Source organism: Mytilus californianus, unplaced genomic scaffold, assembly GCF_021869535.1.
Source record: "Mytilus californianus isolate M0D057914Y unplaced genomic scaffold, xbMytCali1.0.p SCAF_2, whole genome shotgun sequence".
Lineage (NCBI taxonomy): Eukaryota > Metazoa > Mollusca > Bivalvia > Mytilida > Mytilidae > Mytilus > Mytilus californianus.
The window spans coordinates 118,948,352-118,966,175 of record NW_026262668.1 but is presented as its reverse complement, the minus strand read 5'-3'; the positions used below and the strand labels follow the sequence as shown (position 1 = coordinate 118,966,175).

The 17,824-nt window shown below is 31.8% G+C and overlaps 1 protein-coding gene across 1 annotated transcript in view; it reads right to left on the bottom strand.

The window, feature by feature from the left end:
• The window catches only part of LOC127730853 (ATP-binding cassette sub-family C member 3-like), a 77,774-nt gene that overhangs the window by 11,284 nt on the left and 48,666 nt on the right, over nucleotides 1-17,824 (bottom strand). The window contains exons 11-23 of the mRNA XM_052239456.1: nucleotides 17,116-17,436; nucleotides 16,099-16,236; nucleotides 14,569-14,712; nucleotides 13,224-13,314; nucleotides 12,724-12,793; nucleotides 11,623-11,749; nucleotides 8,496-8,672; nucleotides 7,364-7,531; nucleotides 6,422-6,611; nucleotides 3,349-3,478; nucleotides 2,454-2,598; nucleotides 832-1,063; nucleotides 234-544 (exon numbers count right to left, since the gene is read on the bottom strand). Coding sequence (XP_052095416.1) covers nucleotides 234-544; nucleotides 832-1,063; nucleotides 2,454-2,598; nucleotides 3,349-3,478; nucleotides 6,422-6,611; nucleotides 7,364-7,531; nucleotides 8,496-8,672; nucleotides 11,623-11,749; nucleotides 12,724-12,793; nucleotides 13,224-13,314; nucleotides 14,569-14,712; nucleotides 16,099-16,236; nucleotides 17,116-17,436 — 2,244 coding nt within the window. The remainder of the gene's footprint in view (nucleotides 1-233; nucleotides 545-831; nucleotides 1,064-2,453; nucleotides 2,599-3,348; nucleotides 3,479-6,421; nucleotides 6,612-7,363; nucleotides 7,532-8,495; nucleotides 8,673-11,622; nucleotides 11,750-12,723; nucleotides 12,794-13,223; nucleotides 13,315-14,568; nucleotides 14,713-16,098; nucleotides 16,237-17,115; nucleotides 17,437-17,824) is intronic.

Below are 17,824 nucleotides of genomic sequence, written 5' to 3'. Positions count from 1 at the left end.
TTCACATATTTTTATTATAAAAGAGGTTACAATTTTTTGAGACAAGCACTTTTTTATTTTTGGTTTTGGTGGTATATATATTTATGATTAATTAGAAGTGGTATGATTGCCAATGAGATACCAATCCACAACAGAACGAAGGAAGCTGATACAAACAACTATAGGTCACGGTCCTGCCTTAAACAATGAACAATGGTCATACCATTTACACCCCAAAACAAGGTTTTACTTACAATAAATACAACGTATAAAACTGCTACAGGAGCGATAACAACCATTACCAATGGGGTCTTCATGACTATAACTATCATTGTAGAGATCAAAGTTGACAGGGAAATAACAAAAAAATTACAGATACGTGGAAATCTGTCATCTAATATATCGATATCACCGGAAAATCGATTTATGATTCTTCCTGTAGGTGTTGTATCAAAAAATGACATCGGTGATCGGAGGATGCTGTTCAAAATCTTTGAATGAAATCTATTTGTTCCTCGTATAAAACCGTTTACTATGAAACCTTGAAAAAGTATAAAACCAATTCCTGAAAAAGATTAGAGAATTACATTACACACCTAGTTATTTAAAACATACGCATGAAATTTATAAATTGTTATTTTCATAATCTTCTTAGTAGTGACAATTAACGTGACCTGCTAAATAAAAGAGTTTAATATTAAATTATTACATGCAAAAAGATAGTGAATTTATAAAACCATCCGCTTCCACACAATTTTAAATATAATATGACTGCTTATTTATATTATAATACCCTGTTGTAACAAGATCAAGCCTGTCAAAATATGAAAATGCAATGTGATTAAGTCTCACCTTGTAATATTCCAATCAAAGCATACAATCCAAGGTAGTAAGTTTTTTCTTCATAGTATATGTCGGTGTTTCGATTTGAAGCATTCAATAAATACAAATTAGATGTCCAGTATGTAATCCAGATATTTGAATATATTCCTAAGCCTTGGTATACACATAGGAAAATGAATGCCATAAGTGTAACTAATACACCCATTGACTTGATGTAAGTGAGAATAACTGCTAGTTTTACCTACAAAAAAATACAAGCACTGGCAAGTTATCAATTCTGACAGGAGCATGTGTAGCTAGTTTGTATATATATACAATTTGATGGAAGTTTTTGGTTATGGTCCTTTTTTGATAATGGTATCAAACATGTTTGACCAGAAGTCTTAAATGTTATTATCAAAATATCTTTTCTTATAAGTTAGACGACAATTTCCTCTTTACTTACACTTCAGTTGTTTGTGATTTTTTAGTTAAATGTTAAACAGGTATCATGTAAACTTTACTTACATAATATAAATGGTCAATTAAAATAAGGTCACGATCAAATGAACCAAACCAGACGGATAGGTTCACCCTACAAGTATTTTACACACCAAATATTACTTAGAATGACAAAATTTCTGTCCGTGGTAGTTAGGGTTTATCACATTCAATAAGGTAGAATTTTATGGTGATTTCATATACATTCATACATAACCCAAAGCGGTTATAAAAAAACAACCATTGAATTAAAGAAATATCTGAAAATTCCCGATCATCAACTTGCTTCAATAAACCAATCTTTATTGAAGCGATAAATGTATGTGCCTAACATCTGACTTTCTTTTTATTTAATATAAATATCAGATATATTGAAATTAAAATCAAGTTAGAAAGCAAACTTAAATCTGGGACTTATCTTCGATCAAATACACTTTTAATAATTTCAATATTGAATTAACCTTATCAAAAAGAGGAGGACGACCGTCAAAACCAAAACGAAAATCGACGAAAATAGCAAACAACTGTCTACAAAACACTGCATAAGAAAACCGTAGACTCGAAAACTAATCCCTTCTAAAACACGGGGTTATCTCATGTGCTCCGGAATTGCAATCAAACCGTGTTCCACACATGGCATCCGTCGTGCTGCGTATGGTAAGTACACATTCGGCGATAAATCTCGTCGAGATCATTACAGAGGAAAAGACTGATCAAGCTAAATTCAGTATATTATGACAATGAAACATTAACTATTAAGTTGTCAAATGAAAAATATTTTATTCAACTATGATAGTATAATCTATGATAACACGACAACCTAATTGAGTAAAATTAATTGAATTTGTATAGAATGATAAAAATCAGGTCGTTGGTTTTCTCATTTGCATTGTTTCGCATTTTGTCATACTGTGGACTTTATGACTTACTCTACGGTTAGGGTTTTGTCTCATTGTTAAATGGTGTACAGTACCGTATGTTTATTTGTATGTACCTATCTTTTTAATCTATTCATGAGATTTGAACCACTGTTGACTTTATTTAAAACCTCGTCCTTTAGTGTCTGTCTCTGGTGAAAAAGTGTCTCATTGGCAATCATGCCACTTCTCCGTATTTATATATATATATTTAACTTATAATTTGATGCATACCGATCCTTTCTCAGATGTTTCATCCTGTACTAACACGCCATCTTTTTTAAACTGTTTTGCTGTTTGACTTTCTTGTTGCTCGGGTGATCCACCATCTTTTGACATTTGCCTCTTAAGCTTGCGACTGTTTTGTCTTGCTAGGGTCCTAATTTAGCAAGAAATTAAAAATCATTAGATTATTTCTCAATGGATATGTCTTAGTTGTCATCAAAATGAACTACTAAATACATATAAAATCAAATTCAGGACTAAACTTTCAAATGAATTTCAAAACATTAACGTGTTCTGATAAAATATCATTCCAGTTATACAATATAGAAAGCTGACATTACATTATTTATAAAATAACAAGCTAGACTACAGTAAGATACGCCCGTCCGATGCGAATTTAAATTTCCCATTTCCCGCGATTCAAACATTTCACACAATTTTCCTGAAATTTAATCAATGTTTGTTGTTTACTTAGTGTCCAGTTGCAAATTGTCCATGCCAATTCAGGACAGGACATTTGATCACATTACTGTAGTTATTCCACAGTGTGTGGACAGACGGATGAAGAGAAGTACCATACTATGTCACGTCTGTCACAGGTGTATACAATTTGTCTGAAATATTTCAAAATTGAAACAGAGCCTACTTCCACCTATCTCAATAACAGTTTATTTTGAAGTAAATTTATCTTTGGATAATCGAGTTAATGTGATTCATGTGAAAAAAATTGCCTTAAATCTGACCGGTAAAGTCCCAAATCATGATTGACAAAATTTCACATTTCAAAAATAACTACTAGTAACTAAAAAATAAAGTTTAAGAAGAATTGCTTTAAATTCTTAAAACTTTATAAAAATTCCAAAGACTTTCTAAAATATATTCTTTAAAATAAATAACCCTTTACCTTCGTGACCTCGTACGTTGTGTTTTATATTCCTCATCTGACATCACACAGTCTGATGTTAGAGTATCAGACATCCCTCCATCAGAAGTAACAGTTACTCTTTCAAACATTTCATCTTTAATTTGCTGAACTGTCAAAGTGAGCATAGCTATTTTGAATATGGCTTTAAAATGTACTTCTTTATAATTAAAGTGATCGAAGACACTTTCTAAACACGGTCGTTTATTTCGTGTAGGTTTCATATTTTTAAAGGCATACGATACAGTTATAGGGGAGGTAATGACGTTGCTAACGTAAAATCTTATTTTTCGCGACGTCAAACTGTGACATATTGGTAAAATATGCACGTTTCGACTAATTTTAATCATTAACTTGAAAAAGAGTACATAGACCCCTCTTTTTTTAAATGACTTTTGGCTTGATTATGTTTAAAAATTATTTGTACCAAATTTTATGAACAAATCATGGACGATTTTTTTAAATTAAATAAATGTACAGCAAAAAAGCCGTTTTTTCTAAAATCATGGAAATTCAATAAAAATGGATTATTTACAAAGAATCCAAATGTGTTTTATAAAATCCGGTTATTTCTACTTTTGAAACCCCAAAAAAGTTAGGTAAATTTCTATTTAAAGATAGAAATTTCCAGGAAACCGAAATCTTTAGTAAATGTCTAAATTTTGACCCCATTTATCTCTAAAAGTAGCACACGAAAGTATATTTATTATTACATATTTGAATTGACGAGGTGAAAAATAGCAAAACAACATCTGATTCAAATATTTAATAACACTTTTAGATATTTAGATGATATATTAGCTCTCAATAATGACGACTTCAGTATGTACACTAAAGAGATTTCTCCTGCTGAACTGACTTTAAATAAAGCTAATACTAACAATGAACACTGCCCTTTCCTGGATCTTGATATCTATATCTTTAACGGGAATCTTAATAACAAAATTTATGATAAAAGAGATGATTTTTCATTTCCTATTGTTAATTATCCATTTTTAGATGGTGACGTTCCTTTGTCACCATCTTATGGTGTTTATATATCTCAACTTGTTCGATTCGCTCGTGTATGTAACAACGTATTTGATTTCAACGAAAGAAATCTCTGTATTACTGAAAAATTATTACGCCAGGGTTTTCGATATCACAAACTAGTCAAAACATTTACTAAATTTTGTCATCGGTACAAGGACAGCATTCGTAAATATAAATCAACATGCAGACATCTTATACGTTCGGGTATTTCACATCCAATATTTTATGATAATATTCTTTACAAAGCACAAAAATGTCGGCATTCACCTCAAAAGCTAATCAAACCTTTAAACAGACTTATTCGGAAAGGATATAGTTACGATATCGTTGTCAAGTCATTAAGGATTGCATATTTTTGTATTAATATTGATTCACTCATAGGGTCTTTGCATCGGAAATAAACACATTTATTCCAAAACCAGTTATTGGCATGATACGGGTTATGTTCTTCTCATACATTTTATGATGGTATGATACTAAACCCCTTACGGGAGGGATTGTACTTGATTTTCATATGATGAAGACATAATCTTTCAATCAGTTTAGTTGAGGTCTAGAGCTGGCATGTCAGTAACTGCTAGAAGTCCTTTGTTCATTTATGTATCATTGTCATTTTGCTTAGTTTCTTTTGTTACCTTTTCTGACATCGGACTCGGACTTCTTTTGAACTGAGTTTTACTGTGCGTGTTGCTATATGTTTCTTTATTCTACATTGGCTAGAGGTATAGGGGAGGGTTAAGATCTCACAAAACATGTTTAACCCCGCCGCATTTTTGCGCCTGTCCCAAGTCAGGAGCCTCTGGCCTTTGTTAGTTTTGTATGTTTTTTAATTTTAGTTCATTTATATGTTTTGGAGTTTAGTGTGACGTCCATTTTCACTAAACTAGTACACAATTTTATTTAGATGCCAGCTGAGGACCACCTCCGGGTGCGGGATTTTCTCGCTGCGTTGAAGACCCATTGGTGGCCTTCGGCTGTTGTCTGCTCTTTGGTCGGGTTGTTGATTCTTTGACATATTCCCCATTTCCATTCTCAATTTTATATGCAAATTTTCGTAAAAAATCTCTGTGGGATCAAAACTGTATCGTATGCCCCTAAACGATACTAATATGAAAGGTCGATCTATTCGATTCCTAATATGTGTTTTAATTGTTCATTTGTGTCGTTTGTTATATCAGTAATTAAACCCAAATACATGATAATGATAATAATTTATGTCTGTCCAAATTCAACTATAAATATTTTATAAATAATAATAAAAATACAAAAATACAAAATAAATCAGTTTTGGCTAGAAATATCCATGGTTGCGAAATTTTAAAAAAACCATGTAAAATTTTGAATAACGTTTTGATTTCATAGACACATGAAACTAATTAAAAATGATTTGTTGAAGTATAAGTAGGATTTGCAAATTTTATATTTTTGACCCTGCAAGTGACGCAAATACAAGGACAATTGGTCCTATCTTTTTGTTCTTATTTTCAATCAGCTTAAACGTTAGTCAAGCCAAAGGACTACAGGCAATACCGGCTTAAATGGGTCGCATTTTAGAAGAAAAAAAACAAGAATATATATCCATAGAACATCATGCCCCGCTCACACTATTTCATTTTCATGCTCATTTAACCGTGAAATATTCAGCAAAACCCTAATTTGGCATATATATTTAAAAGTTCTCTTAATAATCATTTTAAAAATGAACGTGGGTACTATGTGTCAAAGCTTATGTGAGCACAAACTACATTAAACAAAAACCTTAACCTGATACGCACTGGATGGAAAGACAGACTAACTGACTAACTGACGGATGGACGCACAATCCAGAAAGCATATTGCCTTTTTCTTTTATATGCAGGCATAATTAAATGAATATACTGAAAAGCCTGATGTAACTCATCAAACGTTTTAATCTCTAAACTCCCATTACTTTTAGTAATTCGAGGGCAAATTTGCGGTCATGAAGGGAATTTTAAGAATGTGCTACATTTGAGTAAGCTATTTCCCCTATTAGTTCACTTACATTCTGTGTCGTCTCCGTCTTCTGATGTGTCTTCTTCTACAAGGTGTTGCATTAGAAATCGGGAAAAAGGACCATTATTGCTTATTAAGCGTTCGTATGTTCCATGCTCAGAAATTTTACCATTGTCCATCACTATTATTTCATCGACCTTTGGGAGCCATTGTACACCATGCGTTACGAAAAATCTTGTCTGAAAAAAAACCCAACATCTCTCAAATACGTTTTTGTATTCAACCGTATTTCATACCTACCACTTCTTTTTAAGAGCTTGTTTTAATATTCATCTTACCAAATACACTTCAGCATACAATGCAGCAATTTTGTAGTTTCATATCCATAAGTTTGTCCTTTGGTCTTTAAACTTTACACATCGTTTGCAACAGTAATTTGGTGATACATTAAAACAAGTTTCATATTGAAAAAATGATGACATATTGTCAAATCATTATACATATGTACCACAATTCAGCATGAAGTTTAGGGGTCGGAAAGGCTTCACAATTGTTCTGACAATGCGATAGCTTGCATCAACATACATTATTCATTATTTCTACAATGTTTACGTCTACCATGAAACTATTTCTACAGCCGATGTTTTCAAAAACTCCATCGTTTCGTTCGTTAACAGCGTGAAACATAATTGCAAATTCGAGAATGAACCGAAATCGTCACTGATATTATTTATTTGAACCTAAATGGTTAATTGTAAAACAAATTAGTGCGTGTGTATTGATACGCATTTTCAACCGTGTTGCCTGAAAGAGACATCATTAATTACAGAAAAATAATGATTCAACCAATTTAGATTTAACTACATACATAAGCCGTGTGTGACCTTTAGTTGTTCAGACCCTCATTTTTTGTGCCATTGTGGAAGTTGTCTTATTAGCAATCATACCACATCTACTCATTTCAATTAGACATTATTTCAATTATGATTACCTTATTTTTTAGCATTCCATTGGGGCCAATAACTTTGTCGAATAAATCTTTACCAACATGGGAATCAACGGCACTAAGAGGATCATCCATCAGGTATATGTCAGAATCACAATATACTGCTCTAGCCAGGTTGATACGTTGTTTTTGGCCCCCGCTGACATTTATTCCCTAAGAATACATACATAATCTTTATATCAGTTTTCTATCGTCTTTCATTCTTTCATTTTGATAGCTTTTAAATATATCTATACTTGTTATGTTGTTGATTCATTTATCCATAAAACATGAAAAAGGATAGCCGGAATCTTCAAAATACCGTTTATCCATAAAACATGTAAAAGGATAGCCGGAATCTTCAAAATACCGTACACCATATCAAAACATAAACCAAGACCATATAAACAAAAACTGACAAACAAACAAATACACACAACGAATAAAATATGGTTCAGATAGCCTGACCTGCACAATGCATTCATTTTTTCTATTTTATGAATTTCTTTTTATTTACTTTTCACTGATATCCTACAAGATATCACGTTGTGCACAAATTGCCGGGTTGCCAAACTTTAATGAAAAACGCAGAAAAAACTTAAAACGCAAAATATAATTTTTTGCTATATTCAACCGAAACTAAAAGTTATTTGGAAGAAAAATAATAAGATTTTCAGCAAAATTGAGTAGAAAGAAAACGTACAGTTTGTAGTAAACGTGCTGAAACAAAGAAAACAGAAAACAACACTTTACAAATGTCATTCGTCCGAAGAGCTTTTCTGGAATTATATTCTTTCCGAATGCTCAAAGCCAAATAATTGAAAGCCAAGGATGTATAAGAACCAAAACAGTAGAAGAGCTATATGACCAAATAGGACCTAAAATAATAGCCATTTCCATCTAAGGTCACCTTTGTCTGAGGGAGTTGAAACCTCCGTTTCTTAAAAACTTCTATATTCATAAACAGACAATTTAAAAAAAGGTTTGTTGTTTATCATGTCAGTACCGAAGTTTCTTACTACTGAGCGGACGGGGACTGATAGTCAACCAGCAGTGGTATCGACCCAGTACTGTAAAAAATGAAAATAAAACTTTACAAATTTCAGGCGACGATCAAAATAGATTTCATAAAGCTCACCCTTTCACCTAATTCGGTTTCATCTCCACCAGGTAGAATTTTAAAATCAGTTCTCAAGCAGCAGTTCTTAATAACTCTTCTGTATTTACGATCAACATATTCATTTCCATATAAGATATTATCTCTGATTGTTAGGTTTTGTATCCATGGTTCTTGTGATACGTAAGATACTGAACCCTGAAAAGTAAAAAGAATAAGATATGTAAAAGACCTGAGAAAGAGAAAAACCGAACCAAGGAATTGTAGCTATTAATTGCGACTTACTTTTTTAAACAACCAAAATCATATTTTAATGTGTTGTCTAAATCGTAGCTAATGCTAAGGACAAGATTATCGACTATAGCTGCTTTAAAGAAAAATAAATCATATAAATGTTCTGACATTCATTACTGAAATTGAAATCCTACGTTTTAATGACAAGTTAGTATCGTATTATAAGTTTAGATTTTTATTTCTAATTGGTGATGTAACTAACTAACGAGGACATTCAAGACTCATATTTTTGTTATTTAATGTTATTCAGGGTTATATCTGGTCTATATACCAGCTTTGATAAGTGTTTGGTATTACTATAAATTTTCACTTCGTACTATGAACATCAAAATTATTTATTTTGTAAAAATATTTCCTTTCTCTATTGGAACTATACACGTATACCTAACAACAATATTATTTTCATTTACCTGTGTTTAAAGTTATTGCAAATGGCTGATATTTTTGTTCGAGCATATTGTTTTTCTCAAATTATTTAACATTTCATACCGATATAACATGTTACTTTTATTATTCTTCCCTTAGTTTATTTATTTTGTATTTACATTGTATCATAGGTCAAATTTATTTGTTTAGTGTATGTTCATTGGTGTTAATATGTCCTTTGATTGAGTTAAGCTATTGATATTTTATAGTGTGTCATTTTATGTTGTGATGTTACACTATTGTTTCAGAAAAAGGGTGAAGGTTTGGTACCATTAAAACGTTTAAACCCGCTGCATTTGTTTGCACCTGTCCTGTCCTGTCAGGAATCTGATGTTCAGTAGTTGTCGTTTGTTGATGTGGTTCATAAGTGTTTCTCGTTTCTCATTTTTTATATAGATTAGACCGTTGGTTTTCCCGTTTGAATGGTTTTACACTAGTAATTTTTTGGGCCCTTTATAGCTTACTGTTCGGTGTGAGCCAAGGCTCCGTGTTGAAGACCGTACTGTGACGACCTATAATGGTTTACTTTTATAAATTTTGACTTGGATGGAGAGTTGTCTCATTGGCACTCATACCACATCTTCTTATATCTATCATAAGTCGAAGAGAAACGGCTAACTCTATGACGGAAAACGAAAATACAGTGAAAAGACAAATAAGTCCACAAAAACACTACATAGACAATTAAGGACTGAGAAACACGAATTTCATCAAAACCCAGAGGTAATATCAGGTGCTTCGAAATGGTCAGCAGATCCTGCTCCACTTGCAACACCCGTCAATTTACTCTTTCAAAACAATCTAAATATAAAAATAAGAAGATGTGTTTGATTGCCAATGAAACTTTTCAACGGTGACAAAATGACAGAGAAGTTAGGGCCCAAGTATAGTAAGGAGCTGATTTTAAATAAATCAAATATTAACAGCAATACCTGTCCTTTCCTAGATTTAGATATTTCAGTTTCACACGGGAAACTCTATACAAAAGTTTAGTGACGATTGTTTGTTCCCTATTGTTACTTTTCCTTTTTTTGGACGGTGATATTCCTTTGGCCCCATCTTACGGTGTTTATATATCCCAACTCGTTCACTATGACCGTGTCTGCAGTGACGTTTTACTAGTCAATTATTAAGTCAAGGATTTCGTTACCATAATTTACTTAAAACCTTCACCAAATTATTTCATTGAAACAAAGATTTGGTTTGGAAATTTTGGAAAACTTATTAGATCCTATATTACGGGATACCACATCCTTATTTTTACGGTGGTGTTAAAAGAGCCGGTAAATTTTGACGCGATCCTTATTAATTTATCAATCGTTTATATAAATTTATTCTAAAAGGTTATCAAATTAACAGTGTAATGAGATCTTTGAATAATGTTTTATCGGTACAAACATTGATTTTGCTGTTAATAGATTAAAACAACTAAATATCATTGATACACAGATATGAACATTTCCAGTCCAACATTCTGTTGATACCTTTATTTTAGCATTGCACAAGATCAATCATGTGTTTCTCTTACTGTTACTGTACAGTTGCTAAATTCATTTGATGTGTACTGACGGACATTTTTGTCATAGATACATGATTTTTTATTAGTTGTTATTGGCTTTGAACCAGCTTTTGATAACTGCATGTTAGTGCTCAAAGAATTGTACTTTGTGTCTTAAGTCCTTTTGTTAACTGTTTTTCATACATGGACTAACATTTATTAAAATACAACAACGGGCTATTACGGTAAGATAAAGAGTCACCGCCAGATCAATTTTTTATTTTCATTTTTTTTTTAATTTTTTTATTGCATCATACTTTATTGAAAATTTTTACATTTATTAGTTGGATACAGACAATACCGGTACTTTATCCCGACCTCATTAAACATTGAAACATATTTTGGAGAAAGAGAGAGACAAAAAATGATTTTACATAAATCATGCCGTTAGTTTTATTCGTTTGAATAATTTTAAATTAGTTATGTCAGGTCCTTTTATACTTATGTGGTATGGGTGTTGCTTATTGTTGGAGGCCGTTCAGTGACCTATATTTGCTAACCTTAATGTCACTTGGTCTCTGGTGGACATCTTCTCATTTTTATACTGTTTATAAATTCGTGCGTCCGAAACACTTTTCTGGAGTTACCTTCATTAGGAACGCTCAAACCCCAAAATGTGAAGGCCATAAAGTATAAGCCCTGAAAACGTGATGGGTTAAATAACCAAAAGGGGCCTAAAAAGAAAAGCCAAATTCATCTAAGGTCAACTTTACCTGAGGGAGTTGAAAACTTAGTTTCAAATAATTAATCAACGGAGAAGTTAAGAAAAAAAAACATGTTATATATCATGTCAGTACCGAAGCACGGACTACTGAGCTGATGATACCCTTTGGGAATATCAGTCAACCAGCAAAATTCTATATGTATTACCTGTACATGAACTTGGCCTTCTAATTTCTCCATTTCCCCAAGAATGCTGGATAACAACGAGGATTTCCCGGACCCAACAAGACCTACTACTGCTACAAGTTTTCCCGCTCGTATTTCTGTATTCAAGCTAGATAAAGATACATTAAATTATTTTTAGAAATATTTTATGCACAGTTTCAAATTTATATCGTACATAGTAACAAAATGACAAATAGTAATACATATATAAATATATATATATATGAAAGTCTAAAGATCTGTACACCAATTGTGACAAAATACAATACTACTCGAATAAGCTGAAGTCATATCGTGTTGACAAATATTTCGAGTGGCCTTTGATAGTGTCAGTTTTTTTCTTCAAATTGCAATATAACAATCTAAAACCTGGCATGTTTTTTTTTTAAATTGTGCCCAAAATAAACAAGGCTCATAACCCAGGACGACCACAACATCGATGACTTCCGCCACATTAAAGTTCTAGTAATTGAAAAGAACATTCACTGAAATGATACCCAGCAAGAGGATCGGGATTTTTTAGATAAAGGAACTTAATTTTCATCGTCCAAATTGTGTTAACAGAAAGAAATATCTGGTATTTCAGAAAGATGAACGACTGAAATCGACACAACATACGTTTTATGGTCATTATCACGAATTAGTTGACCGATACGATGTGTAGGTGTTTCAACTCACTGAGCGATATGTTTTCGCGGTCTAATATCTTTAGATACCAGTCAGGTCGTCTGATCTGTAATTTTACCGATTCTGTCCTATTGCCGATTTTGACTTGATGACGGAGTGTGAATTTGCATTGCGGGTGATGCATGCATAGCAGGAGGCGCGTACACTGTCGACACACACACTCTCGCTCCTTTTGGAGTTGATACGATTCCCGCAGGTTGTTTTTTTTACCTTGATTTACATCTTCCTAATCGATTTACGAGGTCTGAACATCGGTAAGCTACTGACGTCTTAATTTGTAAAGCTTAACATGAAAGTACTTTGTAATGACTATTGTATATAACTTACCTTAGAAATATATTGTGGCTTCTATCTTATATTAATTCACCTGAAAGTAATTACTCCTTTGTTACTTACCCTGAAAGTGTTACTTGATTACAACTTCTGTCCCATGTAAACTTTCCGTTACTGATAGTGACAGCAAAGTCTGGAACGAAAATGAATAATTAATACAGTTGGAGAAAAATTGCCCTGGCTATCACATGTTATATAAAATGAATTTCGATCGCTCTTACGAAAAGCGTATAATTTTAGCACTGAAAATCAATGAAAATTAAGACTTTGAACTACACCACTTCTAAACAAAAAATTATAATTTAGATCATTAAAATGATTATTTACTTTCTTGTGTTATCATTGCGTGATTAATTTGTACTTCGATTCTGAAAATGTATGTGGTGAATCTGTATACATTGAACTAAAAATCAAAAGGGTCGATTTACTGAATACATATATACTGAAAAAAATGTTTCTAAGTTCCTATGAATTGGTGGAATATGTCATACTTTGACGGCAACACTTCGGAACTCTGTGATAATCAAAATAACTGAAATTAATGTTCATAACCTGCCACTTACCTGAATTCGACTGAGATTTTACATGACATTTATAGTCATCTATTTCAGGCGATTGGAGAAATTTTCCTATTCTTCTTATTGACACCGATGCCTAAAAGACACATACATCAACATATTTATGTTATAAACTGTTATTAAAAATTATAAGACACACACACATACACACACTCATAATCTCGTGCACTGTATATTCATTCCTGAGGTTATCCAATGGAGAAATATATCATAGTTGTCACACGCAGAGGTGTGTATAATGGAAAATCGTTTAAAGGGGCATTAGCAGTCAGTTTCATGTTCACCGATTTGACTAAAATTATCATATTTGATTTATAACATACTAAAACCTATATTCAAATTACAAAAAGTCTAAAATAAACAATTAAGAATGCATGGACTCGATGATAATTATGTAACCGCATTTCGTGTGTATTTTAGTCTAGACGCCACCTAATTTATCATCGAGTTGACCTCCGAAGACTGCCGACGTTCATATAACCCGAAGTATACATATAAATAGATAGCGAGCACGTGCTATTGGAATTTTCTAGGCTTGTTTGATTACATATAATAGGTTAAGAACATATGTTAATCTTCGTTTTTACCTGTATAAAAATGTTTTTTGTGGATCGAATCAGTCAACCAAATGGTTCACCCTTGTTTCACTTTCAATGGTGACATGCTTTTCGATTTAATAGCTGAACATGCCTAGTTCATGCGTAACCTTTCTCCAGCTAAGAGTTAAATTGAAGGTCACATGAATACGGATTCAATACATCAGCGATGATTTTGAGCTTATTTTGACAAATTTGGGCCAAACTGACTGCTTATAACGAAATATTATTTCTAAATTCCGATTTTAATAATACTTGAAACATAAAGAATCGTATTTTTAATTTTTATCTAGATCGTAGATAATTTTACTATTTGAAAATTTAAGTTGGCACATATGGAAGATTGAATTGAGATAAAACTAGAGGCAATAAAATACAAGGCTCTTGAGTTGGTATAGGCATATGCACATCTAGGTTCCCTATTAGTTATTTATTTTAGTGTCTACTGAGTGTCTTTTTGTAGTGTTTAATTAAAAAAGATAAGTAGCACCCATATAGGTTTCCATGCTTTTTTATTATATAAATTTTTTTCTGCTTTACAAGATTATAAGGAGAAGAGAATGCCAACGCACGGAAACTGGCAACTTAATTTCCTGCTGGCTTTGTGGGATTCTGTTGTGTTGAAGTTATGGACTTACGATTACAAATAGTTATTCAGATATGCCAACTTTACTATGCAAGCGATGAAATCAATTACCTGAGTGATTCCACCACGGATAAACGGTAACAATTACCTGAGCAATTCCACCAAGTGTAAACGGTATGATGTTCAAAGGAAATTTCAAGATATTGATTATGGACAATGCAAGAAATGCATTCTTTGCTGTATATGGTTGTTGTGATACAAAGGTAAATATAAGCACCATAAACAAATTCATCTGAAATAAGCAACATTTATTCCTTATACATACAGTATTATACCCGTATGTGAGTAATGTGTAAAAAAACAAAAATGAAAAAAAGAAATAATGCTATTCAACCAATAATTATAACTTCATTTAATATCGGGTATTGTAATTAACATTCTACACATGTTTCAATACAGAGTGGTGCATGTAAAATAACACATGCCGAAGGAACGACAGGGAAAAAGAGAAAATGTGTATGTGCAAGAGTGTTTTTAAATAAAGCATTATTTTATTGTATATTGATTAGTTATTAAACCAAGGAAATTAATTTGTTCTGCCAGTCCATTTTTGTAAAACCTGGACGATGCCAAGGAAGGAGACACCACTTATAACATTTAAGCGTATCGTAAAATCAGAATTTGATAGTAATTCTTGTTAACACGGAATACAAAATGATCTGAAAGGGTGTAATTTGCAGACGAAACAACAGTAAAATACAATGTCCTTACATTAATGATTAAGACCCTAGTATGAATACTTGTCAACTTAACTTATGACGTCATAGACTTTCAAAATTATTTTCAAAAGTGCATAAAAAATGTATTTGTAAATAAGCGCAAAAAAATGTTATGCCTGTAAGAGCTTAAATGTTTCTGCAATAACAACCTGCATAATGTAAACTATATATCAGTTTGAACCATGCGTCTTCCTGAATTCTGGCAAATTTGTAAAAGATATTACCATTTTCATAAATTATGACAAACGAGTTCATGCCAGGTTTTTTTTTGTATGGTTCGCGTTAGTCAAACTTTATTATTATGTATTGTGTTTTGTGGACGTTTGTTAGTCTATTCATCTTATTTTTTTGTCACGGTGTTGACGTCTTCGACGTTTTTCCATTTCCCCTTGGAATACATATTTTATTAGCATCTTAGTTTTATAAAACATCCATACATGTTATTCTTTTTACCAAAATAAGTTCTAATATATTTTGTCAAATTTCCTGAATATGAACGAAAAATGTTTCAAAAACAAACATAGTATCAAAACTTGAAAACAAATGACAATTGTCAAGTTATATATATATGTGTGCATCAGAACCGTTTTTCATTCATATGTTTACTTAAGTCTGCAAAAAAAAAGCAGAAATGATACAGCTTAACATTGATAAATAATAATTCCTATTCAAAATGCTACATAGATAGATTTGATAATTTCGAAGCTATAAGTTAAAACATAGTTTTTTTTGCTTACTTTAAAAATATTGCAAAAAAGATTAGACACAAGTTAGTCCAACGTAGATCGTCTTCTCCAAGGATACTACATTGTATATTAATCAATAGAATTTACAGCATGCGCAAAACTATTCACGAGTTACAGAGAGAGTACCACTATATAAACATAAATGATACTTACAAAAAATGGACTATGATCTACACACAGTAAGTTCGTTATTGTAACTCTCGATATCTTCTTAAGTACATCAATTTCTTTACGTCGGATATTTTCTATTTTTGTAAGGAAAAATGGCTCCCATGTATACATTTTAATCAGCTGAAAAATATGTGATATCAGTAAGATATATGAATTATTAAAATTATGATCTCCAATATAGAAAATGTCACAGTTCGATATTAAGATTTTCTATGATTTTGATGGTATCAACTCATTTACAATATTGATAATCAAATACATAAAGTATGTAAAGTTCAGCGTAACGTTTTATGGCATAAAATTTATAAACATGGCTTTGAGTTTATTTTTTTAAATTCAATACGGAAATCAAATTTTCAAATTTTTTTTTAATATGGATATATTCACTCAGAATAAAGCTTGCACTCGGGCAAAAATAGTCTACTGTTAAGTAAAAAAATAACTCAAATTGAAACTCGAAGTTGAAATCGGCCTTCAACTATTTGTTCCAGGGTTTTTAATGGAACTTTCACCCAAATTGGAGGTCAATTTGTTCGTAACTTCTACTTTGTTTCAAATTTCAATTCGAACTGGAACTTGACTAAAACTTTTATTTGACCTTCAACTAGAACATAAGCAATGTCAAAAAGAGTAGCTCAAATTTGAGTCGAACTTTCATTTGAATTTTTCATTTGATCGTCAATTTTTAAAACCACACATAAATAACGAATGTAAACTTCAACTCGAACTCATATTCGATTACAAAACAGTGTTATTTTCACTTGGAAGTGTTGATTGCATGTATCAACAATTCTCAACTATTTTCACTTTTTGAAATTTTGAAATTTTAATTCAAATATAAAAATTCCAAACAACTTGAAACCAAATTGAAATTTTAGATTAAAGTTTTGATAAAATTTACGATTAACGAACAATTCAGAGCTTCACATCCAACCGCATAAGTATGTAATTTTATAGTTTTACTGGTAATGGTTCGCACACTACACACAATTAAATTACCTTGATTCCATTCATGACTTCGTTGAATATTTTTATTCTACTACCTTTATACATGAATATGTCTTCAAAATAACCTTGCAGTAGTTTTCCAAAAATTGTATTCAAGAAGAAAATAAGAAGAATAACACCAAGACATCCAAGAAATGATATCCCCATTGGCTTCCACAACTCATAGAGACCAACTACAAGCACAATACAAAACGATGATAGTTGTTGAGTAAATTGGAAAGCATCTTGAATCCGTTGACAGTCCACGGAGACCAAAGTCATTATTTCACCAGCCGTATACGTTTTTTTCTCACTGCTTTTTATTTGAAAAGTCTGAAATGGTTGGAAATTAATTATTTAGTTAATAAAACTACAGGTTGTTTTCCTTGTCACAAAAAGTCATAAAGTTTAAAGTAGATGGGAATGTAACTAATTGTATTTACTTTTCTTTAAACTGTAGCTGTATAAGTAAAATAGTAATAATTTCTGCTAACGATGAAATGATATGGATATAGCTGACATTGTTTTTATTATCTTGTAAAAGTGGAAAGTTCTAACTGGTTGTGCATATGCTTGCGAACTTGTGTGTATGAATATATGTGTATGTGTAAATCATAATTCTTTCATTACGTAACATAGATTGTAGTTACTTTGTATATATGTCGTGTGTTTTGTTGAAGATAGCCTCTATTAGCCTTAAGGCTGTTGCAATCTCTGTTGA